General features: G+C 49.5%; 1 protein-coding gene across 6 annotated transcripts in view; it reads right to left on the bottom strand.

The window, feature by feature from the left end:
- The window catches only part of NFAT5 (nuclear factor of activated T cells 5), a 118,651-nt gene that overhangs the window by 4,532 nt on the left and 86,462 nt on the right, over positions 1-27,657 (bottom strand). For 5 of the 6 annotated variants that reach the window (XM_040329530.1, XM_040329531.1, XM_040329533.1 and 2 more), the window contains 7 exons: positions 27,495-27,657; positions 26,491-26,625; positions 25,272-25,324; positions 24,157-24,289; positions 21,465-21,539; positions 4,168-4,319; positions 18-2,262 (listed from right to left, as the gene is read on the bottom strand). In XM_040329530.1, coding sequence (XP_040185464.1) covers positions 18-2,262; positions 4,168-4,319; positions 21,465-21,539; positions 24,157-24,289; positions 25,272-25,324; positions 26,491-26,625; positions 27,495-27,657 — 2,956 coding nt within the window. The remainder of the gene's footprint in view (positions 1-17; positions 2,263-4,167; positions 4,320-21,464; positions 21,540-24,156; positions 24,290-25,271; positions 25,325-26,490; positions 26,626-27,494) is intronic. The other variant, XM_040329532.1, reaches the window with a different exon arrangement.

The raw sequence follows: 27,657 nt of genomic DNA, 5'->3' as shown, positions 1-27,657 counted from the left end.
AAAGAAAAACAACTTACTGTTCTGAATCCCAAACAGGAACATTTCGGTGGCTTGCGGAGACGATGCTGATGCACTCTGCATCTGGCTCATAGCGCCCCCTGCAGGACTGTGGAACATAGAATTCTGCTGCTGAGGAGGAGGCGTGCTTCCCTGGATAGACTGAGGGAATAAGCTTGTCTGTTGGAGTTCCTGTTGACTCATATTGTTTTGCAGAGCAGACATGGAGGCAGAGGACATAAATAGCGTCACTTGTTGCTCTTGAGACGTTGAGGAGGGCTGAACCAGCTGAAGTTGGGGGGAGTTGTGAAACATGGGTGCCTGTTGCTGCTCGTGCTGCGAGGTGACCGGACTTTGGGCCTGAAACTCCATACTTTGCGAGTGAAACATGGCCTGGTTCTGCTGATCCTGGGTTGTCATTGGCTCCTGGCTTTGGCTAAACATCATGCTCTGCTGTTGCTCAGGTGAAGCCATGTTGGCCATAGAACTTTGTGCACTAAAAAGAAGGTTTTGGTTTTGTTCATGGGGAGAAGGGCTGCTCTGCATACCCACCATGGAGTGAGTGGCCTGGAAGAGGGAGTTCTGTTGGTTTTGGGCCTGGAACAAGTTCTGCTGAGACTGCTGCTGCTGTTCCTGGGTTAACATTGAGTTTTGGATGTGAGACAGTTGCGTCTGTTGCTGGAATGCCGACTGCTGCTCAGGAAGAGAGTTCTGGCTTGAGAAGAAAGACAGCTGCTTCTCTTGAGGCACTTGATTGTTCTGTAAGGAGCTCATGGAGAACATATTGTTGGGTTGCTGCTCTGATGAAGCAGATATCGTGCCTTGCAGGTGGTAAAGCGAAGACTGGATCTGATCTTGTGCAGAAGTGGAGTTCTGATGTTGCACCATTGAGGCCTGGGGGTGGAACAGAGATCCTTGCGTTTCTTGCGCCATGCTCTGGTTGTCCCCTATCGTGTTCTGGGAGTGGTAAAGTTGATTGTGCGAGTGGGGAGACTGCTGCAAAAAGTTGCCCGTCTGAAGCCCCATCATGTCTCCAGCTTGCTGGAACAGCCCGGCTCCTTGCTGTTGCCCCCCACCTGTCTGGACTCCAAGCATCTCTTCTGCAGATGAAAAAAGGTCCACTTGGCTTTGGCCGTCTCCGCCATGCTGCATTTGGACCATACTTGGGAAAACGCTGTTCTGCATCTGCTCTGGCTGAGTAGAGGTGCCGTTGCCATCTGCTGAGCTGGAGGACTGAAACATATTGGAGTTTGTTGCCGACACTTGCTGCTGCCCTGCAGAACCATCATTCCCAGTAACGCCCGGCGAGGAGAACATATCGCACTGCATCTGCATCTCTTCACTGGCGGAGAGTCCACTCATCATATGGGTTCCCTGCTGGTGCTGGAACACAGGGGACTGGATGGCTCCTGAGCTGGGGCTCTGTGCTTGGAAAATGTCAGACTGAATGGACCCTTGGGACTGGTGAATACTTTGCTGCATCTCCATAACAAGGGATGCGTTGGTTTCCATGGCTTGCTGCTGGCTTGACATCGCGTTTTTAGCCTGTTGGAGAAGGCTGTCAGACCTCGCGGAAAGCACATTCTCCGATCTGCTATGTACTTGGTCAGAGGAGGAGAACATCCCCTGACCGGCTTGGTTTTGTATGGAACCGACGGGCTGAAATATCCCGGCGTTGATCTGCTCTTGGACTTGTCCAATTGCCGATTGCTCGTTTTCATTGCTGCCTTGACCAGAAAACAGCACGCAAGACAACTGCTGCTGGGCCTCTAGGACTTGCTGAACCAAATCCACGTCGGTGTTGTTGTTGGAAACATTGGACTGGAAGCTGCCAGACTGGAGCTGGTGAATCGTGTTCTGCATCTGGCCAACATTGTTTGATGGTGGAAACAGACCGGTAGAGATCTGTTGCTGTAGTGTTTGAGCCTGTTCTTGTAATGCCGGCTCGTGGGACTGTTGTGTAGCCTCAGCCATCTGAGACAGCGTGACCAACGCCCTATCAGACTGCAGCGTATCTCTCGGCTGGGCCTCCATTGACTGAAATGATGTTGTCTGCTGCATGATGGCGTCCTCGTTATGGCTGGGAGAGGCTTGGAAATTGCTGGGCTGAGCAATGTCTTGTGTCTGGATGGTGGAAAGGGACTCCTGTGTGAACAGAGTCTGTTGGTCAGTCTCAGTGGGAAGGTGCGACACAGAGGGTGAAAAGGACCCACTGGGAGAGGAATTCTCCAGGTTTTGCTGAGCGGACACGGCAATGTTGGATGTCTGTGGACAAAAGATGAAGGACCCTTTAGGTTATTGAACTTATTTTTTTTAAATATAGGGAGGGCAATATCACATTTTTTTTTTGCTTCTATGGCCTTAATCTTTGTGGCCACATTAAAGTAGTTCTAAAGCAGTGATGGTGAACCTTGGCACCCCAAGATGTTTTGGAACTACATTTCCCATGATGCTCAACTACACTGCCTGAGCATCATGGGAAATGTAGTTCCAAAACATCTGGGGTGCCGAGGTTCGCCATCACTGTTCTAAAGGCTCAAGGTTTTTTACCACTGCACTGTATGCATGAAGATAAAAAAACCTTGTGTGTTCTGCAGCGACCTCAGGCCCCCTAAAAATTAAAGCGGTTGTATAGTCTTTTTTTTTTTTTTTAGGTTTACCTACAGGCAAGCCGCAGCGCGGCTCGCGCAGTACGTGCCCAACTGTGAAGCCGCGCAGAGGAGGGGGGAGATGAGCGGGGGTTTGTTCCCCCCCATCGCTGGACCCTGGTACAGGTAAGTGTCCGATTATTAAAAAAGTCAGCAGCTTACCTGTAGGTAAGGAGATATTTCCCTTGCAATGAGCCGCTGACTGCAGCGGCGCATGCGCATAGGGGATTCTCGGCTTAAGGCCCGGCTCTCAGGAGCCGCGATACCCAAAAGACACGCCAAGGCAACATGTTATCTCCCTCGGCGTGGACCAGGTGAGTGTCCGACGTCTCGTTCTAAGGTAAGTATTTCATAATGAGCTAGTATGCGGTGCAGCAGGTATACAACCGCTTACATTTTTTTTTAAACTTTAAAAAAAAATAAAAAAACATGTCATACTTACCTGCTCTGTGCAATGCTTTTTCACAGAGAAGCCCAGATACTCTTCTTCTGGGGTCCCTCATCTTTATTTGGCCGCTAGCGGTGCGGCATTAACCCCCGCCAACGGCCGAAAAAGGGTTAATACCGCCGGCAATGCGCCTCTGCAGAGGTGCATTGCCGGCGGTATTGCTGCGGTGCCCATTGCTTTCAATGGGAAGGAGCGGTAAACTCACTGCTCTTCTTACCGCTCCAAAGATGCTGCTGGCAGGACTTTGAGCGGTCCCACCAGCGCATCACCTCAGTGTGAAAGCCCTCGGGCTTTCACATTGAGACTGCAGGAAAGGAGTTTTTCAGGCGGTATTTAGGCGCTATTTTTAGCGCTAAACCGCCTAAAAAAAACTCCTCAGTGTGAAAGGGGCCTTATAGATAAAAGTTCTACTTTATGTCCAAATCTATGGCTTTGCAAACAGCCAAATGGCTGTAACCAATTTCAATAAGACATGCATCTACTGTATACAGTGGAACCTCGGATTACGAGAATAATCTGTTCCAGGAGAATGCCCGTAATCCAAAGCACTCGCATATCAAAGTGAGTTTCCCCATAGAAGTCAATGGAGACTAAGATAATTTGTTCCGCATTGACTTCAATAGCATGCAATACCGCATGTGGCCAGAGATGGGGGGGGGGGGGGGCGCCGGAAAGCCTCGGAAACTCTCGGAAAGGACAGCTCGGCTGAACTCAGAAAACCTCAGAAAGGATCAGGAATTGAGTATTTGAGTTTTCCCAAGCATTTCTGAATGGCTCCAGCGCCCCCCCCCCCCCCCCAGACCAAGCACGGTACTGCACACCATTTTGGCTTGAATCCCGCTTGTTTTGAGAGACAACACTCGCAAACAGAGTAAGGATTTTTTAAAACACAGCGCTCGTATTGCGAAAATGCTCGTTAACCGCAATTCGAGGTTCCGCTGTATATCCTTGCCCATTCTTCCTAGGCTTGTTCTGTATTAGATTCGTTTGGTGCAGCGATAAGTTATCTACTTAAAAATTCTGCCAAAAATCGAGTCTATTCCAAATATTTGCCGGGGGAAAGCAGACACGTACTTTGTACAGAGGTGAAGCTCTCTGATCTCCGGTCAGCTCCATAGGAGCCACGTCTTCATTTTTGATGATGCCGCTGGATTTAACTGGAGAGCCTCTCGAGGGAGGGAGCAGGTTCACTTGGTCAATGTTGCAAACAGGTGAGGTCACGGTTGCTGGAGAGACAGAGAAAGAGGAGAGTAAGATGGTAGAAATATACAGGAGAAGACAATACGGCAACAGGGGCTTCCCACCACAAATCACGGCAGACATTGACATCTATTAAAACCATGGGGTGCTCAACCTGTGGCCCTCCAGCTGTTGCAAAACTACAAGTCCCATGATGCATTGCAAGGCTGACATTTACAAGCATGACTCCCAAAGGCAGAGGTATGATGGGACTTGTAGTTCTGCAAAAGCTGGAGGGCCGCAGGTTAAGCACCCTTAGAGCTCAGAGTTCCATGCTGGAAAGGGATCACTTTCACAGAAACGACCTTACCCAATCAAAGCTGATGGTGCATGTTTGGAGAATCACTGGGACTACCTAGCATGAATATCGGTCTCCATGGCCCCGTATACTTCATGTCTCCCTAGGACAAATGTCTTGTGCTTCCTAACCCAGTTGACTGGTAACCCTGGTATTCATGTAACACAGACCTGGGCAAACTGCAGCCCCAGAACCCCATTGGGCCCTTAGGCTGTCCCTATCTGGCCCTCAAGGCCTCCACGCCTCTCTGAGACGCACTGAGGCAGGCAATAGATATCCATGTGAAGAGCTGCAAGATCTGGAAGGAGAGGGCCTGAGGAGCTGATCGGTATAGGGGGGGGGGGGGGGGTGATCTGGCAGGAAAGCATTGCCTAGGAGACATTCTGATGTTCTATCTTCACTCTGCTTGGCCAAGTTCTTCCTGGGTCAGCACTTGCATGCTGCAAATCCTGGAAGCCCGACAATTGTTCTTCAGAAATCCCCACTGTACCAATCTGAGGTTCTCTGCTTCCAGTGAGTGACTGTACCAATCTGAGGTTCTCTGCTTCCAGTGAGTGAGTGAGTAACTTGTATGGCGCGACAAATGCAAACTAAAACGCCTCAAGGGCTTCCAGCAATATCAAACCATGTAGTGATGTCAGCATATCGGGATACTACTCCGTAGCGACGTAGTTCGTCAGATTCAGCATGCTTCCAAGCAAAAAGAGAACTACAACCGGGATCCAAGCTTGCAAATGCATTTCGAGGGCTGAACCCTTCTTCATAACAAACTTTTGCCCTGAAGAAGAGGGTTCAGCCCTCGAAACTCGTTGGTCAGGTGGGATCCCAGTTGGAGTTCTACTTCGCTTGGGAGCACTCTACATCTGATGAACTACCTCACTATGGAGTAGCAGCCTGATATCCTGACAATAATGCATGCTTTGCCAGTACATTTTATGAAGTTTACTATTAATAAACGTTACATGGGATATTGCAGTAGGCCAGGGAGCCATCTTTTTTGTATTTGCGGTCTCTCTCCTTCCAGTCGCAGTGCTTTTCAGAGGACATTTGACAAGCCGTGAGGAGGTGTTATATTTTCACCTCACCACCTGATTTAACTCTCCAAAACCACACTGAACTCAATGGATGAGATTGATAAGCAGGACTGCGAGATACAAATTCAGAGGCATTTGAACTGCCGCCCCGTCCAGCTCAGCTGCCCATTTTTACCACCACCCCCTCCAACTGCCTGTCCAAAAGACCCATTTCATGAGCAGTTGTACCTTTTATTCCTTAGCGCTAGGTTTTGGTCTTCTATATAGGTTCCTATAGGTTTACACACACACACAGCTCCCGGTTCTCGCTGTGTCACGAGCGATCGCGTGTGCCCGCAGCCATCGCGCCCGCCGGGCCCTCACATCCGCTCCGGGGGCAAGCAGCGGGCACGTGCCCCTAGTGGCCACAGGGCGAAGCGACCTAACATATCGTTGTTTCGCCCAGCCGAGCCATGTTGTCGCAGTAAAACTGAGGCGGCTGGTCCGCAAGTGGTTAATGATAATGGTTAGGCCCCATGCACACGAGACGCAGATGCAAACTCATCTAAACACACGTTTTCACACACAAAAACAGGCGTTTAAAACGCCTGTTTTTGCAGCGAATTTTGCGGCGTTTTACCGCGTTTGCGTTTATAAGCGTTTAGTTAAGAAACATCATAAGACCCTCCCTAAGCTCAAAAAACAGTATTATTTAACCATTTCAGCCATTTTGTGAGACCAGAGTGAGTAGCAGCTGAGAGAGCAGCAGTGTACGTGTATTTAGTGTGTCACTTGCCACATTACCTGCCACAAGCTGCGGATTGTCCACTTGCCACAAGTTGTGAATTGTCCACTTGCCACGTCATCTGCCACGTCACCTGGCCACGTCACCTGCCACAAGTTGTGGATTGTCCACTTGCCACGTCACCTGGCCATGTCACCTGCCACAAGTTGTGGATTGTCCACTTGCCACGTCATCTGCCACATCACCTGGCCACGCCACCTGCCACAAGTTCTGGATTGGCCACGTCACCTGCCACAAGTTGTGGATTGTCCACTTGCCACGTCACCTGCCACAAGTTGTGGATTGTCCACTTGCCACGTCATCTGCCACATCACCTGGCCACGCCACCTGCCACAAGTTGTGGATTGGCCACGTCACCTGCCATGTCACCTGGCCATGTCACCTGCCACAAGTTGTGGATTGTCCACTTGCCATGTCACCTGGCCACGTCACCTGCCACAAGTTGTGGATTGTCCACTTGCCACGTCAACTGGCCACGTCACCTGCCACAAGTTGTGGATTGTCCACTTGCCACGTCACCTGACCACGACACCTGCCACAAGTTGTGAATTGCCCACTTGCCACATCACCTGCCACAAGTGGATTATCCACTTGCCGCGATTGGCAGCGTTTTGCGTCCGAAACGCGAAAACGTTTGCGTCTGAACCCATTTTTTTGCTTCTGAAAAAACTAGCTTAAACGCAACTGCCGAAAAACGCAGAAAAACGTGACTGTGTGCATGGACACATAGGATAACATTGAATGTGTTGAAAAAGCTGTCCAAATGCCTCTGAACACGCGTTTACCAGCGTCTCGTGTGCATGGGGCCTAAGAGGGTGAATCTCCCCAACGGGGACACAGACAGCAATAAAAACGGACAAGTGTTGTAATCCCTCGCCACTCTATTTAAAACTAAAAGATAAAAAAAAATATCCTAAATTTGGGCAATTTCTTTTACCTTGCATAGCATATGCCGCAGTGCAAAAGGTTTTACTGCAAAGCTCCAGGTATTACAATTTTTGCATAGGTGCGATTATCTTGAAAACGCATCGATGTGAAAGCAATGCACTGACCACAGATAACCCCTTCATCAGATCTGGGAGAACTCCTGTGCTGTGTTGCCGATTTAAGACCCTGAGGATTAAGCAAAGGTGATTCAAGGATAAACCTTAAAATAGCGGCACGGTGTGCCACAGGCTGAAAAAGCACGGCACCTGAAATTACAGGCCCAGCTTGTTTTTAAAATATTAGGATGAAGAGAAAATGGATTGTACAGAAGCACGGCATAACCGGTACAACACGGCTTTCTACAATGGAGAGATCTTATCCACACCTGGCTGATTGCCATGGGCAACCCCCAACCTGCCCCAAAAATGGCAAAGGATGTCTGTGTACAGAAAGAAGAAAGATCAAGGAATAAAAATTTCAAGCCAAAATATAGGACGGCGTGAAAGTCAAGCAAAAGTATGAAAATGGAGGTTATGTGTGCCTGCATATCTGTTCCTGTGACTTTAAAAAGGGGTTGTTAACCCTCCTTTTTTTTTTTATAAATATAACAAACATGCCTATACTTACCTGCTCTGTGCAATGGTTTTGCACAGAGCAGCCCTGATCCTCGTCTGCTAGGGTGTCCCGCCAGGCACTCCAGGCCCCTCCTCTTCATAAGGTGCTCCCACGGAAAGCCGCTTTGCCTGGGGGCACGCATGACAGAAGGACCTGGCCCTGCCCCAGGCCCCTCTTCATCAGGTGCTCCCTTAGAAAGCCGCTTTCCCTGGGGGCACCCATGCGGGGTCCCTTTCAAGACCCGCTGCTGCATCCATCGAAACAGACAGCAGGACCCAGCCCCACCCCTCCTCTTCATCAGGTGCCCCCATGGAAAGCTGCTTTCCCTGGGTGCACCCATGCGGTGTCGCTCCCAAGACCCGCTGCTGAGTCCATTGACACAGACAGCAGGACTCGGCCCTGCACCAGGCCCCTCCTCTTCATCAGGTGCCCCCATGGAAAGGCACTTTCCCTGGGGGCACCCATGCAGGGTCGCTCCCAAGACCCGCTGCTGCATCCATTGAAACAGACAGCAGGACCCGGCCCTGCCCCAGGCCCCTCTTCATCAGGTGCCCCCACAGAAAGCCACTTTCCCTGGGGGCACCCATGCGGGGTCGCTCCCAAGACCCACTGCTGCGTCCATCGAAACAGACAGCAGGACCCAGCCCCACCCCTCCTCTTCATCAGGTGCCCCCATGGAAAGCTTCTTTCCCTGGGGGCACCCATGCGGTGTCGCTCCCAAGACCCGCTGCTGCATCCATTGACACAGACAGCAGGACTCGGCCCAGCCCCAGGCCCCTCCTCTTCATCAGGTGCCCCCATGGAAAGCTGCTTTCCCTGGGTGCACCTATGCGGTGTCGCTCCCAAGACCCGCTGCTGCGTCCATTGACACAGACAGCAGGACTCGGCCCTGCCCCAGGCCCCTCCTCTTCATCAGGTGCCCCCATGGAAAGCCGCTTTCCCTGGGGGCACCCATGCGGAGACGCTCCCAAGACCCACTGCTGCGGCCACTGACACAGACAGCAGGACACGGCCTTGCCCATGTCACTGAATTTGATTGGCAGCTGCGGGAGCCGCTGGCTCCTGCTAGCAATCTGTCCAATGAGGAGAGAGACACAGCGACTGGAGCCACTGCGCTCGTGCACATTGCTGGATTGGATCGGGCTCAGGTAAGTAAAAGTGTCGGTCTGGGGGGGGGGAGCTGCAGCAACAGAAGGTTTGAGGTCCCTCAAACTCTGTGCAGGCCAGTCAAGTTCCGCCACCCCCAAACTCGCTCATCCATGTCTTTATGGACCTTGATTTGTGAATAGTCATGTTGGAACAGGAAGGGACCATCCGCAAACTGTTCCCACAAAGTTGGGAGCACGAAATTGTCCAAAATATCTTGGTATGCCGACGCCTTAAGAGTTCCCTTTACTAGAACTAAAGGGCCAAGACCAACCCCTGAAAAACAACCCCCCACCATAACCCCCCCTCCACCAAATCATTTGGACCTTAAAAGAATGAATGAGTTTGGGGTGGAGGAACATGACTGGTCTGCACAGAGTCCCCCAAAAGAACAGCTTTGGGAAGAATTGGAGGAGAGAGACGGCGAGCCAGGCCTTCTCGTTCCAACATCAGAAATGCGCTTCTGGAAGAACGGTCAAACATTCCCATAGACAGCCTCCTAAACCTTGTGGACGGCCTTCCAGAAGAGGTGAAGCTGTTATAGCTACAAAGGGAGTGGGGCCAACTCAATATTGAACCCTACGGACTAAGACGTCATTACAGTTCATGTGCGTGTAAAGGCCGGCGTCCCAATACTTTTGGTAACATAGCGTAGCTTCAATGCAGTGAAAATGTTATATCATTTGTAAATAAACAGCCCATATCCTTGTTTAATTTCAAAGTGGCAAGCCCAGTCTCTCACATGAATAAAATGGATAGGAGCCAGCAGTACACATGGAATATTTGCTCAAAGTTCAAAAATAGACGCGTTTAATGTGAGAAGACGCCGAGGTTTGTGGAGAAACATCTCACACCGCCATCTGTTCTCTCACTTAGCCGTTACATTTTATATCCTCTGTTCTCCTAGGTCCTCAGCCTAGACACTGCCAGTCCCGTGCCTGCAATCTCTGTGGGAACCTTTGATAAGTCTCCAGACCTTGGCCAGGAAATGCATGAAGAAGAAGAAGCTGGGTATGGCATAGTACAGCCATGACTGGATCTCTTCCTGACGGGGGACTGGCAGGAAACAGGCCGCAGAGTCAATGCTCCGAAACGGACCCTTGTTCTGATCTTATCAACATCAAAGAACTGACTTTGTTCTTACATGAATTCGGGGAAGTACAAAGGCATCAAAACACGGCCCAGTGTCACCCGTGTGACCATCTGATTATATCTATTGCCTAATCCCACCCAACAATAGGACACTTGCTGGCAGTGGCGGCCGCTGCTCAAATTTTTGGGGGGGCGCAAACAAATTGAAAAAACAAAAACAAAAACAACATCAATTGCAGCTCACTGTGCCATCAAATACCACCACTGTGCATCAAAGGCAGCCACTGTGCCATCAAACGCAGCCACTGTGCCATCAAACGCAGCCACTGTGCCATCAAATACCACCACTGTGCCATCAATTGCAGCCACCGTGCCAGCCAATGCTCCACCGTGCCATCCAATGCTCCCACCGTGCCATCCAATGCTCCCACCGTGCCATCCAATGCTCCCACCGTGCCATCCAATGCTCCCACCGTGCCATCCAATGCTCCCACCGTGCCATCAAATACCACCACTGTGCATCAAACGCAGCCACTGTGCCATCAAATACCACCACTGTGCCATCAAATACCACCACTGTGCCATCAAACGCAGCCACTGTGCCATCAAATACCACAACTGTGCAGATCAATTGCAGCCACCGTGCCAGCCAATGCTCCCACCGTGCCAGCCAATGCTCCCACCGTGCCAGCCAATGCTCCCACCGTGCCAGCCAATGCTCCTACTGTGCCATCAAATTCTCCAATGCTGCCACTGTGCCCATTAAATGCTGCCACTGTGCCATCAAATGCTCCCCCAATGCTGCCACTGTGCCATCAAATGCTCCAATGCTGCACTGTGCCATCAAATGCTCCCATATGCTGCCACTGTGCCATCAAATGCTCCAATGCTGCCACTGTGCCATCAAATGCTCCCAATGCTACCACTGTGTCCATCAATTTCAGCACCGTGCCATCCAATGCTGCCCACCGTGCCATCCAATGCTCCCACCGTGCCATCCAATGCTCCCACCGTGCCATCCAATGCTCCCACCGTGCCATCAAATGCTCCAAATGCTGCCACTGTGCCATCAAACACTGCCACTGTGCCATCAAACGCTGCCACTGTGCCATCAATGCTCCCAATGCTGCCACTGTGCCATCAAATGCTCCCAATGCATTTGAAGGCACTGGCCAGAACATTTCACCCAGGCAGAAGATAAAAAAAATCTACCAACATAGCAAGAAGTGATGAAAAGATGATAATTTTTCCTATGGCTAAAATAAAAAACGTCGAAGTACAAAAACGTCGGACGACGCTGTATGCAAACGTACAAATAAGCATGAATACGCGCGACAAAACGCCGGAAAAAAATGACCGAACGACCTACGCTCAGGTGTGAATGCAGCCTCATAGTTGAGGTCTACCTACGATGACAATTACAGGCCCCTCCCATCTTTATAAGTGGGGGGAGAACTTGCACAATTGGTGGGGACTAAAAACTTTTTTGCCCACTGTATTTGTGTACATTCACATTCAGCGATGGGGGAGAAGCCAGGAGGGCCGGCGGGGACCTAGAAGAGGAGTCCCAATGGTCAGTCTGCCCCTGCTGTGTGGTCCCATAATCTATTGCCTGGGGGCCCCATAATCTATTTCCTGGGGGCCCCATAATCTCCTATCTCAGTCCGCCCCTGCCCGAGGGGGTTACCTTGCGGGGGCGCGCACGTGTCATACAATCGGCGTACGTAGCCGCCGAGTGTATGACTCGGTCCCGCCCCCCCCGGCAGCCACGCCATTGGATTTGATTGACAGCAACGGGAGCCAATGGCTGTGCTGCTATCAATCTATCCAATGAAGAGCCGAGAAGCCGTGGGGAGAGTGACGCAGGATCGCGCCCACGGAAATTCAGGGCTCAGGTTAGTAAAACGGGGGGGGGGGGGGCAGGCACAGCAAGGTGTTTTTTCACCTCAGTGGCGTAGCATGGGGGGTTGCAGGGGGTGCCGTGGGCCCCCGGCGCGATATTAACCACTTCCGGACGCCCTCCTGCACATATAACGTCGGCAGAATGGCACGGCTGGGCACAAGCACGTATATATACGTCTGTACTTGTACCCAGCCGTGGGTCGCGGGCGCGCGCCGACCCGATCGCCGCTCGAGTGCGGCGATCGGTCCCCCGGAGCTGAAGAACGGGGAGAGCCGTGTGTAAACACGGCTTCCCCGTGCTTCACTGTGGCGGCGTATCGATCGCGTCATCCCCCTTTATAGGGGAGACACGATCGATGACGTCACACCTACAGCCACACCCCCCTACTTTCGTAAACACTCACAAAGTGACCCTAACCTCCTACAGCGCCCCCTGTGGTTAACTCCCAAACTGCAACTGTCCATTTTCATAATAAAGAATGCAATTTAAATGCATTTTTGCTGTGAAAATGACAATGGTCCCCAAAAATGTGTCAAAATTGTCCGCCATAATGTCGCAGTCACGAAAAAAATCGCTGATCGCCGCCATTAGTATAAAAAAAATAAAAATGCAAATAAACTATCCCCTATTTTGTAAACGCTATAATTTTGCGCAAACCAACCGATAAACGATTATTGCGATTTTTTTTTTACCGAAAATAGGTAGAAGAATACGATCGGCCTAAACTGAGGAAAAAAATAATTATATATGTTTTTGGGAGATATTTATTATAGCAAAAAGTAAAAAATATTGCATTTTTTTCAAAATTGTCGCTCTATTTTTGTTTATAGCGCAAAAACTAAAACCGCAGATGTGATCAAATACACCAAAAGAAAGCTCTATTTGTCGGGAAAAAAAGGACGCCAATTTTGTTTGGGAGCCACGTCGCACGACCGCGCAATTGTCTGTTAAAGCGACGCAGTCCTGAACTGTAAAAAACACCTTGGGTCTTTAGCCAGCATATTGGTCCGGGGCTTAAGTGGTTAAGGGGGGACGCAATTTCAAGCCAGTGTGCGGCTTCAAAATTTCATTTCCGGTGTCCCCCCGGCCGTCCGAAGCTCTGGCCGCCATCTTTTAATGTCCGGCGCCCTGTGCACAGGCTGCTCTGTGCAAAACCATTACACAGAGCAGGGAAGTATAAACATGTTTGTTATTAAAAAAAAAAATGGACTATTTACAATCCTCAAGGTAAATCCGTGTAGATCAATCAGAACCAAGTATGAGCTCACAGAAAAAAATACACTTTACTCTCTCTTTTACCCGGGAAGGATCGGCAGATTTGTGCGTAACATTTTTCTGCCTGTGTGTTGGGGAAGCATTTCGGAGATTCTAGATGTCTGATCCTCGTCTAGCATTAAGAACTTAAGTTTCAGTCTGATTTTTCAATTTGAGGAATTATGAGGCATCTTCTTTTCTTGGCCGGCTTTGGGACAGGAAAAACAGGAACTGTTCTTAAGCCTCTCTGAGGTTTTTTTCAAAGCAAATTTTAGAAAAAGAATCCCATACAGGAGTTCCCTGGCAAGGGACCCCGCGCGTCTGTCTCGTTATTTTGAAGCGGCCTGCAGATGCTGGCTTGTTTTACGGCCGTCTGGCACTGCAGAATACCTCGGCAGCTGGTCGATGTTGTCCGTCACCTGGGCTGTATTCTTTCTATGGGCGAGAAATAATTTCCCACCGGCGTTGTGTGTTTAAGAATTAGTGGGAAGTTATTTGCCCCCATTTCGCTCGGCGGTCTCCCCTTTTATCGAAGTCACAAGTCAACTCCATTACGTCCCGCCATTCACAAACCCGCATTCCATAGCTTCATCTGGGAGAAGGGCAATGCAAATCAACCTACCAAACACCGGTCACGTGTTGGAGGAGCCAGAGGGGAAGTGGCTTGTAAACAGGCATTTACTACCCGTTTAATGCGCGGCTGTACTGGACGGGCCCCTTCGTGTGAATCAGATGAACCTTGTGAATCCTGACGATTCTTGGATCACACGTTTGTGTTATTTCCCTACAGGCAGGCTGAAATTCATGTACTTTATGCCGATGATAGGCAAATCACACTGCATTTCCATAAACCAAAGCAGTACACAGACTCGAAAAGCATTTATATAGCTAGATTCAGAGAGAGTTACGGCGGCGTATCAGTAGATACACCGTCGTAACTCTGAATCTAAGCCGTCGTTAATTTAAGCGTAAAAAAACAGATACGCTTAAATTAGGCTAAGATACGAGCGGCGTAAGTCTCCTACGCCGTCGTATCTTAGGGTGCATATTTACTCTGGCCGCTAGGTGGCGCTTCCGTTGTTTTCCGCATTGAATATGCAAATGAGCAAGATACGTCGATTCACGAAACGTACGTGCGCCCGTCACAATTAGTTACGCCGTTTACATAAGAGATACGCCGGCGTAAAGATAAAGCTGCTCCCTAGGTGGCGCAGCCCACGCAAGGTATGGACGTCGGAACAAGCCTATCTTTTTACGTCATTTGCGCAAGTCGTACGCGAATAGGGCTGTGCGCAAGTTACGTTCACGTCGTATGCAGTGTTCGACGTATCTTAGGCATTCTATCCGACGCATGCGCACTGGGATACGTCCACGGACGGCGCATGCGCCGTTCGTTGACAACGTCATTTACGTGGGGTCATGCTTAATTTCCCTAAAACACGCCCACCTCTTCCTCATTTGAATTAGGCGCGCTTACGCCGGCACATTTACGCTACGCCGCCGTAAATTAGGACGCAAGTGCTTTGTGAATACAGCACTTGCCTCTCTAACTTGCGGCGGCGTAGCGTAAATACCATACGCTACGCCCGCACAAAGTTACGCTGCCCTACCTGAATCTGGCCAATAATGTCACTTGAAAGCCCAACTTTCAGAAAAAAACATGTATTTAACCCCTAGGTGCCGGTGTTCTGTCGAGAAGTGCCCCCCCCATCGAATAGTGCCTGCGCATGCGCAGGACGGAGCCGCACTCCTGCCGAGTTTCCGATCAGCTGGGGGGACGTGACCGGGGCCGCAAGGGCACATCGTAGAAGGTAACCCTCGATGGGAGATACCATTTCACGGGCACAATTGAAACCTATACACTGTTGCCAAACAGGAAGCAGCGGTCCACAATGTTAGAGCTCCAAATAGTTCTGCTGGGAGCAGAATGATAAACACTTTTAGGGTACATTTACATCAGCGGCTGGTGTGCGGTGTAGTCCCCCCAGATCAGTGCATCGTTGATCTCGGGGCATTGCACCGTTTTTTTAAACGTGAACCTCACTGAAATGTCACACAGACATCTCAAAGTTCATTTGGCTGCCGCACGGTGGTGCAAGGCAGATGACATCACAATCTCCGACTCCGCCAAGCAGAGGAAGCTTTGTATTCATTTATAGACCAGAAAGCTTCCAGTAAATGGCTGAGCAGCGACTCTATTTTGTTCCCATCCCACTGCCGGAACACAACGCTGTCTACTGTTTATAGCCGAGGCTACATACAGCCAATACAGGGCGCTGAGCAAGCACACCTGTGAGTGCAGTAAATAGCTTGGCCCAAACTATTTAAAGGGACATTAAATGGAGTTGAGCTTTTAAGTAGTTGCCAAAATGTAAAAACTTTTTTCTATACATACATGTATCCAAGGCTACCACAAATCTATTGTTCTTTTTACTAACTTGCCTACATTGAACTGCCCACTTCTAAAGTGCAGATCACACGATCACTATGGCTTTGAGGGCGATTCAGATCTTTGCTAGCGGGTGTGTACAGACCGGGGGCACTACCTCATTGCCGGAAATTACTTTGCGGCCATTCAGTTCCGAGAGGGGAGGAGGGGCTGGAGGAAGAAAGAGCTGGAGGAAGGAGTGATGGGTGGTGAACAATGGCTGAAGACAAAAAAGATTGGCGGGGGGGAGAGGCTGGAGGGAAAATGGATGGGTGGGGAGGAACGGCTGGAAGCAGGATAGATGGTCGAGGAGAGGAGCCTGGGGACAGGATGGATGGGCAGGGAGAGGAGGCTGGACATGAGAACGGGTGGACGGGGAGGAATGGCTGGAGGCAGGATAGATGAGCGGGGAGGAGAGGCTGGAGACGAGAACGGATGGGTGAGGAGAGGAGGCTGGAGACCAGAAAGATGGGCGGGAAGAGGAGGTAGAGACCAGAAAGATGGGCGGGGAGAGGAGGCTGGAGACCAGAAAGATGGGCGGGGAGAGGAGGCTGGAGATCAGAAACATGGGCGGGGAGAGGAGGCTGGAGACCAGAAACATGGGCGGGGAGAGGAGGCTGGAGACCAGAAACATGGGCGGGGAGAGAAGGCTGGAGGCCGGATAGATGAGCGGGGAGGAGAGGCTGGAGACGAGAACGGATGGGCAGGGAGGAACGGCTGGAGACGAGAACGGATGGGCAGGAAGAGGAGGCTGGAGACCAGAAAGATGGGCGGGGAGAGGAGGCTGGAGACCAGAAAGATGGGCGGGGAGAGGAGGCTGGAGACCAGAAAGATGGGCGGGGAGAGGAGGCTGGAGACCAGAAAGATGGGCGGGGAGAGGAGGCTGGAGACCAGAAAGATGGGCGGGGAGAGAGAGGCTGGAGACCTAAAGATGGGCGGGGAGAGGAGGCTGGAGGACCAGAAAGATGGGGGCGGTGGAGAGGAGGCTGGAGACCAGAAAGATGGCGGGGAGGGAGGGAGGCTGGAGACCAGAAAGATGGGCGGGGAGAGGGGCTGGAGACCAGAAAGAGTGGGCGGGAGAGGAGGCTGGAGACCAGAAAGATGGGCGGGGAGAAGAGAGGCTGGAGACCAGAAAGGATGGGCGGGGGAGAGGAGGCTGGAGACCAGAAAGATGGGCGGGGAGAGGAGGCTGGAGACCAGAAAGATGGGCGGGGAGAGGAGGCTGGAGACCAGAAAGATGGGCGGGGAGAGGAGGCTGGAGACCAGAAAGATGGGCAGGGAGAGGAGGCTGGAGACCAGAAAGATGGGCAGGGAGAGGAGGGCCGGAGACCAGAAAGATGGGCAGGGAGAGGAGGCTGGAGACCAGAAAGATGGGCAGGGAGAGGAGGCTGGTAGACCAGAACGAGATGGGCAGGGAGAGGAGAGCTGGAGACCAGAAAGATGGGCAGGGAGAGGAGGCTGGGAGACCAGAAAAGATGGGCAGGAAAGGAGGCGAGCAGCGGAGACCAGAAAGGCTGGGTGGGGAGAGGAGGCTGGAGAGCAAAAAGATGGGGCGTGGAGGAGAGGGTCGGACAGATGGAGTGAGGGGAGGGCAGGACTTTCCACAGACCATGGAAAATTACAGATATTGCGCTCTTGCAGCAGTTTTGCCTGTACAGTCAGCGGGCATTAAATGACGAGTATATATACTTTACAGTACACTGTAGTGTAGTCAGTTTACTGTCATTACAGAGGCGCGGCATGATCAACCAGTTATTATTCAACATAGAAAGGGGTAATATGTCATTGCATTAGCTACAGACCAAAATTATTTTGCCATTAAGAGAGGCAGTACCCATCATTTTTTTTTTTTAGGTTTAAAAACACTTTAAACTTTAGGCCTAGATTCACGTAGGGCGGCGTATCTAAGTGCGGGCGTAGCGTATCTTATTTACGCTACGCCGCAACTTAGAGAGGCAAGTGCTGTATTCACAAAGCACTTGCGTCCTAAGTTACGGCGGCGTAGCGTAAATGGGCCGGCGTAAGCGCGCGTATTTCAAAGTAGGCAGGTCGTGGGCGTGTTGTATTTAAATTAAGCTTGACCCCATGTAGATGCATGGCCGAACGAACAGCGCATGCACGCGCATGCTCAGTATCACGTCGTATTTACGCCCAAAGATACGCCGGCTCAATGCCTGTGACGTGAACGCAACCTACGCACAGCCCCATTCACGTACGACTTACGTAAACGACGTAAAAAGATATGCTTGTTCCAAAGTCCATACCTTGCATGGGCCGCGCCACCTAGGGACCAGCTTTATCTTTACGCCGGCGTTTTTCTTACGTAAATGGCGTAAATAATTGCGACGGGCGTACGTACGTTCGTGAATCGGCGTATCTTGCTCATTTACATATTCGACGCGGAAATCAACGGAAGCGCCACCTAGCGGCCAGCGTAAATATGCACCCGAGATACGACAGCGTAGGAGACTTACGCCGCTCGTATCTTGGCAGAATTTATACGTAACTGATTCAATGAATCAGGCACATAGATACGACGGCGCCCATTCGGACTTACGGCGGCGTATCTGGAGATACGCCGTCGTAAGTTTTTGAGAATCTGGGCCAGTGTTCAGCCAAAGAACCCTCACTGGTTTAGGAGGAGCCTAACCTGCTATACCAACATTACTAAACCTACAGCTCCCCACATCATCAGGACCCAAGTCACCGTTTACTTTTCTACTCAGCAGTCTCATAAATTCTGACATTCTAGCGACACTTTTTGAAATTAATAGCACCTGAGAAAGTGAATGATAAATGTCTAGAACAATGTATAAAATGTAAATATAAATCTTACATATCTCAGTTTCTGGGTGTAGGGAGGTTTACATACATACATACATACATACATACATACATACATACAAACATACATACACACACACACACACACAAACACACATGATTTCAGATAAAACTTTTTTCTTCTATTTTTTGCTTTAGTGGTAAACTAAATGTCTCGATTACAACCTGTGGTCATGGTTTATAAACCCAACCGCCACTTCCATGTCATAGCAAGCATTGCCAGAGTGCCTGCAGGTCATTGTATCTTACTCGTACGGCCCCCATAATCCTGGGTGTACCAATACAATTATTGACTCCAGCTCCCATGGTCCAGTGCTCTACCCTGCTCACTCTTGCACTTTGCTGTGATATTCACTTTAACCGACCAATAGTGAGCAGGGAAAAAACGGGAGGGGGAGAAAAGGCCAATTTATTGCAGCTAGATTACATTACTACTGTGTTTCACCGACAATAAGCCCGGGTCTTATATTAATTTTAGCAACAAAAGACACAGTAGGGCTTATTTTCAGGGTAGGTCTTACCATGTAATGTGCTGTCTTCTCTCCCCCTCCCTGCCTGTCAGGAATCCCCAGTGTGAATCAAGTTAAAATGTTTGTAAAATCCTATAATCTACTGTATTACAGCCCTACCCCAAAACTAAGCCCTAGTTTAAAATGCTTGTAAGATCCTATAATCCACTCTGGAGTATAAAATGTACAATGTGTGTGTTTCTGTAAAATAATTGTGCCAAATACCTTCGGTACGGCCCCCCCTCTGCAGTGCTTGGAGCGGGGGAAGAGAGCTCCGGCGGGTCATGGAAGTACAGAGGGGCGCTATAACGAAGGTATGTGACACATTTATAGTGCCGCTCAGTACTTCCATGACCCGCCGGAGCTCTCTTCCTCGGCTCCAAGCACTGCAGAGAGGTTTGGGCCGTACCGAAGGTATTTGGCACAATTATATTACAGAAACACACACATTGTACATTATATACTCCAGAGTGGATTATAGGATCTTACAAGCATTTTAAACTAGGGCTTAGTTTTGGGGTAGGGCTTATATTGCAGCCCTCTGGGTCTCATTTTCAGGGTAAGTCTTATTTTCGGGGGAAACACTGTATAAAAGGGAATTATTTCAAGGCTTTTAGGGCACTCAGGAATATATATATATTTTTTTAAAGGATTGGGGGTGGGGGGTTGTTATGGCACAGAAATGGCAGTTAACCAAGTTAAAGCAGAACTAAACCCTCCTATCATTTTCAGCCAAGTAGGTTGCCATCTTGGCCTCTGTTTGATCTGCAACTGCCATGGTGCTGCACATGTGATGCGTTACAACGGCCATTGAAGGTTTGACATCAAAATAGCAAAAAAATTCTGGCAACACGATTGCTTTTGCTTATAAATCTTTATTGGGCACTGTAACGGGAGTCCCTTATTGGGCATAGGGTGACTGATAACTGATGGTTCATATCTTGAGATATTACAGGTGGTTATTGTGACCCCACCAGGTCAGTGGAGTGTTTTCATTCAATGTGAGGACACATGCTTTTGAGGTGTTAATTGGGGCTGCTCCTAGACATTCCATTGTGAGATGCTAATTCAGTCTGTAAGTCTCCATTCACACCTCAGCGTAGGTGATCTGCCGCGTATTGCGGCGACATCAAATAGGCGTTTTGTCCCGCGATTTGCGGCGACAAAACGCGACATGTTTTTTGCTGGAGGGGTGATTTTTTACATGGTCGGCTATGCCCGAACGCCGAAGCCGCCCGAAAAAAAGGGTCCGGGACTTCTTTTGAGCTTCAGGCGTCTCGGCGTTCGGCGTGGAGATGTGAACCACCTCCATAGCCGACCATGTAAAATCACCCCTCCAGCGTATTAGGGGCGGCTGCGGCGTCGTGCCTTAGGCGTATATACGCCTAGGTGTGAATGCAGCCTAAAGGTCAGATGTCTAGCTTTTAGGTGTTAATTCAGCCTGGCTCCTAAAGACCTCTCATTATGTACGCTTATACTGTTTTATGTGTGGAATGTACTTGTCAACTGTAGTAATTATGTCAGATCGGTGCCAAAACGTCTGACATAGAAATGTGTATTATGCAGGTGAATCACTTATTGTTGTGGAGACAGGCTGTCTGGATAATGACTAATGATTGATGCGGCTGAGTGTCATTGTCTGGGAGAAGGTGTATTGAAGCCCCCCATTGTGTGATGTGTGGGTGGAGAGTTCCTTTGATTACTGTAACATGCCTGTAACTGCATAAAAAGCTGAGAGTGTATCATTAAAATCATTCATTTGACTCAGAAAGAACAGAGCTTGTCTCGTCTTAATTCTGGGGGAATTCTTATGGAATGGATCGGGTCTGCTGGATAGTTGGACTGTCGGATAAGCCGTCTTGGGTTGATGGAATGGGAGATCGTAAACGGTGTTAACCCCTGACCGTTACAGGCACTAACAGCAGTGCTACATCTGAAGTGCCAATGCAATTCAGCCAGAGCCTTCCTCAGCAGTTTTTTGCTATTTTGATGTTCATGGAACCCAACAAGCCTGATCACCGATATTCAGCTCGTTACTCTTCAATTATGCGGTAGAGCTTGGGTGAGTCGTTGTCTGTATCATTGATGGTTTGACAGTTTAGTTGAGAGCCAAAGTGACAGTTACATTTTCCCGGCACGTTACAGGAATGCAACTTTTTTTTGAAGCTGTTAAAGTGAAACTAAACCCATCGATTTAACTCTGACCAATTGTTTGTTTAAACCGATACAACCATATAAAAAAAAATGGAGTGAACTTTTGAGTCAATATGAAAGCTACATGAGGAAGCAGATGAATACCTTTCATAGAGTCTTCAAAAGTACAGGACTGTGCGGAGCTGGAAATCTCTTTCTTTATGAGAAGGTTTGGAATGGCTGTCAATGGAAGCGAAAAAATTAATTACATAGCTAAGACCAAAAACAAGTACAGAGGCCAAAACCTAGCCGCTGACGACACTGGACTGCAGTGAAGTTTATGGAACGCTCCCTCAACTGAATGCCCGCCATTGAATTATACTGGCTGATGGTTTTCTGCCATCCTAACAGGAGAATGGAATTCCTGGAGCTGCTGTCTGCATGTACGGAAGACCAGGAGAGGGCCCGGGATCTCCGAGCAGACATAGGAAAAGAGTCCTTTATAGTGCACATCGGGGTCTCCAAACTTTTCAGTATGAGAGCCGCATTGCAATTTTTATTAATATTTGCTGGCTTTAGAAAATCCCTATCAAGACCCTATCAGAGCCCCCCTTTACAGCAGGGTCCCCCTTCAGAGCCCCACTTTACAGCAGGGTCCCCCTTCAGAGCCCCCACTTTACAGCAGGGTCCCCCTTCAGCCCCCACTTTACAGCAGGGTCCCCCTTCAGAGCCCCCACTTTACATCAGGGTCCCCCTTCAGAGCCCCACTTTACATCAGGGTCCCCCTTCAGAGCCCCCACTTTACATCAGGGTCCCCCTTCAGAGCCCCCACTTTACATCAGGGTCCCCCTTCAGAGCCCCCACTTTACATCAGGGTCCCCCTTCAGAGCCCCCACTTTACATCAGGGTCCCCATCAGAGCCCCCACTTTACATCAGGGTCCCCATCAGAGCCCCCACTTTACATCAGGGTCCCCATCAGAGTACCTCGTACATTAGGGTCCTCATCAGTGTATCCCCTTTAATCAGGGCCACCATGAGAGTCCCCTTTTACATCAGAGTCCTTATCAGAGTCAACTCTTACATTAGAAGCAGATGATTGGCAGTCTTTACAGGCCTTAAAGGGGTTGTAAAGACAGAACTTTTTGTTATCTTAATGCATTCGATTCACCAAGATAAAAAGCCTTCTGTGTGCAGCAGCCCCCAAATACTTACCTGAGCCCGTCTAGATCCAGCGATGTTGCAGGAGTGCCTCGGCCGTCCGGGACACTCCTACTCATTGGCCGAGACAGCAGCACTGCACCATCAGCTTTCGTTGCTGTCAAAGTCAGTCAGCCAATGAGGAGAGAAAGAGAGGGGGCCGGGTCGTGGCTCCATGTCCGAATAGACACAGGGAGCTTGTGGCTCAGTTTAGGTCCGCCATATCAAGCTGCTTGCTATACGGCAGGGGGAGGCAACCTCGGCCCTCCAGCTGTGGTGAAACTACAAATCCCATCATGCCTTTGCCTCTAGGAGTCATGCCTGTGATTGTCAGGGTCTTGCAATGTCTCATGGGACTTGTAGTTTCACCACAGCTGGATGGCCGAGGTTGTGTACCCCTGCTAAAGGGGAACGCAACAGGAGGGAGGGGCGAGGAGCACCGAAGAGGGACCCGAGAAGAGGAGGATCCAGGCTGCTCTGTGCAAAACCATTACACAGAGCAGGGAAGTATAACATTTTTTTTGTTGTTAAAAAATAGACTTTAGAATCACTTTAAAAAGGAGAAATAAAGCCAAAGCTTGTTTGGCTGTATCTCTCCTGTAGATCACAGGAGTACAGTTTCATTTCTACATTCCTATGATCCGTTTCCAGCAGACTGATGCCCGCTGTCTGCTGACGTCACAGAGTCGGTCCAGGTTTGGGCAAGATTGAGACCATATGGTCGGGAATCGCCTACATGCCTGGACCAGCACCAGGCTCAGCCTCTCAGCAAGCCACTGAGAGCCTGAGACAGCCGCTTCTCCCCCCTCCACAGCCCTGCACTCCAATAAACAAGGAGGGGCAGAGCAGAGAGCCGGTGACGAACAGCCACCAGCTCCATGCTCATGGAGGAAAGGGAGTAACTGCTCCAGGTGGGTGTGTCGGGAAAATCAGCAGCAGTTCAGGAAATCAAAGGTGCTGGCAATGCACAAAGCAATTGATATGAGGAAAGACGGGATGGACAGCCACACTCCAAGAAAAACCATAAAACTGTCTTCATTGTAAAAAATGGATAAAAAATGCACTACAAACCAAGCAGAACTTAGGGAAAACAGCCTTCGCGTTTCACACTCCAATTAGTGCTTAGTCATGGCTAAGCACTAATTGGAGTGTGAAACGCGTAGGCTTTTTTCCCTGTGTTCTGCTTGGTTTGTAGTGCATTTTTTATCCATTTTTTACAATGAAGACAGCCTTATGGTTTTTCTTGGAGTGCGGCTGTCCATCCCGTCTTTCCTCATATCCATGCTCATGGAGCTCTGAGAAACGAGCGATTGCCTTTGTTTGATCGCTCGGTTCTCAGTCTTAGAGGTGTCGGTGTGGGGGGACAGATGCAGCATTAGACCGATGCTGCAACCACCTAGGGGAAGTAGAATTCTTGAAAAAAAGTAAAATCCCATACTTTTTTAATCCTCAATAAGCACTCATGGAGGACTGACCTGCCTGTGCCGGCCTTTATGAATTCCAGGGACTGAATTGGGGAACTGACTGATGTTAGTGGATGTACGTACTGATTTTTGTACATTTACTGGATATAAATAAATAGGGAAGAGTTTTACCAAACGTTACACAGCAGGGATTTGCAGCACTCTAAAAAAGGTGAAGATGTTGGCAGGTACTTACCTGAATCTGGAGTGTATGTAAAAGGCTGCACTTCATGAGAGCGCCCTGCGTTGGTCACAACAAACATCACAACGGAGACCGGGGAAGTGATGTTCTGGTCATGGTAAGGAGGAACCTTCACAATAAGGTGATTCTAGACAAGCAAAAACACCAAGATTGAAATGACGGATATCACCACTCTAATTATAAAGGACCAATAAAAAAAAAAAAAACTTGAGGCTCCAGCCTAATGGCACCAGAGACAGCTGAAGGTGGCGGACGGTGGAGTCCAACGACAAGATTCAGTATTTTAATCATTAGTGGACTGATTTATGGACTCTTGTAGGTAGATTCAGTAAGAGTTAGGCCGGCTTATCAATAGATACGCCAACCTAACTCAGAATCTACGCCGACTTATGTTTAAGTGTATGCTCAAACAGAGATACGCTTAAACATATCTAAGATACGACGGCTTGCGCCGTCCTATCTTAGATTGCAATATTTTGGATGGCCGCTAGGTGGCGCTTCCATTGCGGTCGGCGTAGAATATGTAAATGAGTAGATACGCCGATTCACGAACGTACGCCCGGCCGACGCAGTACTTTTACGCCGTTTACGTTAGAGATAGGCCGCCTAAAGTTAGAGCTTAGCCATACATGGAATAGTAATGTTAAGTATGGCCGCCGTTCCGGCGTCGAAATTGGAAATTTTTATGTCGTTTGCGCAAGTCGTCCGTGAATCGGGATTTACGTCCACGTCAAAATCAATAGGCCCGTGCGGCGTACTTAGCCGCAATGCACACTGGGAAATTTAGGCGCCCAGTGCATGCGCAGTAAAAAAAACGTCAAAAACGTAAGGTGAAGCCTTATTAACATAAAACACGCCCCCCTTACACACATTTGAATTCGGCGCCCTTACGCCCGCCTGCTTTAGGCTACGCCGCCGTAACATAGCAGGCAAGTACATTGTGAATCATGTACTTGCCTCGCTAACTTACGGCGGCGTAGCTTAAATGCCTTAAGCTACGCCGCCGCAAAGTTGCGGCCATCTATGTGAATCTAGGCATTGGTTTTTAATTTCATTTTCATGTAAATAATTAGCGAGATTCTATTTTTTATATACATTTAAAAATGTACCTGGTGAAAGAGCTCCATGTCGATTTCAGCTTCAGCTTTCCACAAACTGTCATCTGAACAGAAACAGTGAAAAGGGACATTAGATTGTAAGCTGTATTCGGCTTCCTCTGCCAGGATAATATTATGTAGAACACAGGTGTCAAACACATGGCCCGAGGGCTAAATCCGGCCCTCCAGGTCACATTATGTGGCCCTCGCACCTCTCCTGCAGCTGCAGGAGAGCTCCAGCCCTCCTCTGGTCCTCCACAAGACCCTGTACTGTCTGCTTTCAAGCAATGTATCCAGCTTCTTTCCAGCAGCAGCATAAGGAAAGGGGGTGCAATGTGATGTAAGGGAGAGTGGGGGACTCAACTTCTGATGGTGGGGGGGCTCTGGACATCTAATGTAAGGGGGAGGGGATGCGCTGGACATCTAATCTTACAGATACAACCGGCCCTTTCAAGAGCAACCGTAATGCTGATGCGGCCCACAATGAAATTGAGTTGACACCCCTGATGTAGAACCTTCAACTCTACTCGTTTTTCCCTATGCAACTCATAAGAGCTCACGTAAAGCGACACTAAAAGGGGTTCGTTATTTTTTTTAAATAACATGTCGTACTTACCTCCCCTATACAGCTCGTTTTGCACAGAGTGGCCTCGATCTTCCTGTTCTGGGGTCCCATGGTGGCTCTCGCAGCTCCTCTCCGCATTACATAACCCCCTCCGGGGAAGCTCTCTCCTTGCGGGCGCGCCCCTGAGTCATACACTCTGCGTCCATAGACACAGTGTGTATGACTTGGCCCTGCCCCCCCACGATGTCGGCACCTGAAGCAGATCTGTCCCTCGGCTCTCGGACGCTGCCATCTTCGTTAAGGGAATCAGGAAGTAAAGCCGCTCACTTCCTGGTTCCCTACGGCGCATTCACGTGTCGCGCTGCGCGATCCCACTGGTCCCTGCTGTCTTCTGGGACCTGTGTGTCTTCCAGAAGATAGCGGGGGGGGGGGGGGGTAGACGCCGGACGTGGCGTAGGTGATCGGTGAGGTACAGAGGTATCTGCTCCCTCCTGCCCCCTGAAAGGTGCTAAATGTGACCCCGGGGGGGGGGGGGGATTCCAAAAAGCGGAAGTTCCATTTTTGGGTGGAACGCTTCTTTAAGAGTGAAATTAAATCACAGATCACAACAATCAAAGGCGGCCTGACAAGTTATGTTGTGGTGTTGTAATGGCAAAAGCTACGAACCGGCAAGGTTTTCCTGGAACACGACCTTAGCTCCTTTCAGGAAGTTCTTTCCAATCAGGAACATCTCTTCCTCCCCTTTCACCGAGCAGTTGTGCAGACTCTTCTTCAGGATCTCCGGCACTCCGGCAGGCTGAGCTACACCACAGAGAGTAAAATGTTAGCAGGGCACACAGTGGTGGTCCACTGAAGATCCATACCTCCACCTATAATGCTTTTTCTGTCTGTGTAAGCATACACTTAAACTTACGACGGCGCAGATTCCGAGTTACGTCGGCGTATCTAGCGATACGCCGGCGTAACTCTTTGTGAATCCAGCCCTATATATTTACCAAAAAATAAAACGTTATATTTCCTAAAATCGTAAATACAAAGTATCCCCTGAGGAATATATATACCGTATTTTTCGGCGTATACCGTGCACTTTTTTGCCCTGAAAATCAAAATACCCGCGCCGAGTTTGAATACTGCGCCGACATATACCGAGCGCAGTACACTCGTGTATTGTCGGGCAGTCTCGGGTCCTCTCGCGCTGACGTACTGGACGTACAGGACGTCAGCGTGAGAGTTGCCGAGCCTGCCTGACGATACACGAGTGTACTGCGCTCTGTTTATGTCGGCGCAGTATTCAAACTCGGCGCGGGAAACGAGCGGGGAGGACGCCGCAGAAGGACGCCGGACCCAACGAAAAGGACACCCGAAGCCGCAGACGGACTCCGGACACGACGAGGCCGCAAGACACCAAAACTAAGTACAAAAAAACTTTTTTCCACAGGAATTCGTGGCAACTTTAGGGGTGCGCGCTATACTCCGATAAATACGGTATATATATATATATACATACATACATACATACATTATATATATATATATATATATATATATATATATATATATATACACAACACACACACACACACACACATTTAATACTTGCACCATAAAAATACATTTCAATTCATCAAGTATTGGTACACGTGAATATAAAAATCGAGCACTCTACTCACTACAGAGAATGGGCGATGAAGGGGTTTGCAGTGTCAGAGTTGATCCATCTTTCCGAGGGATGTTGACTCTGAAGACAAGTCTGGCCCGCGTGCTTTTCTTCTTGGAACCAGCGATTCCTATCCGAGCTTCAACATCTGCGTTACGCAGTTTCAGAATCCCAAC

The sequence above is a fragment of the Rana temporaria genome, chromosome 11, assembly GCF_905171775.1.
Source record: "Rana temporaria chromosome 11, aRanTem1.1, whole genome shotgun sequence".
Classification (NCBI taxonomy): Eukaryota; Metazoa; Chordata; class Amphibia; order Anura; family Ranidae; genus Rana; species Rana temporaria.
Note: the sequence above shows the minus strand (reverse complement) of the source record. Positions and strands in the feature narration are given on the sequence as shown.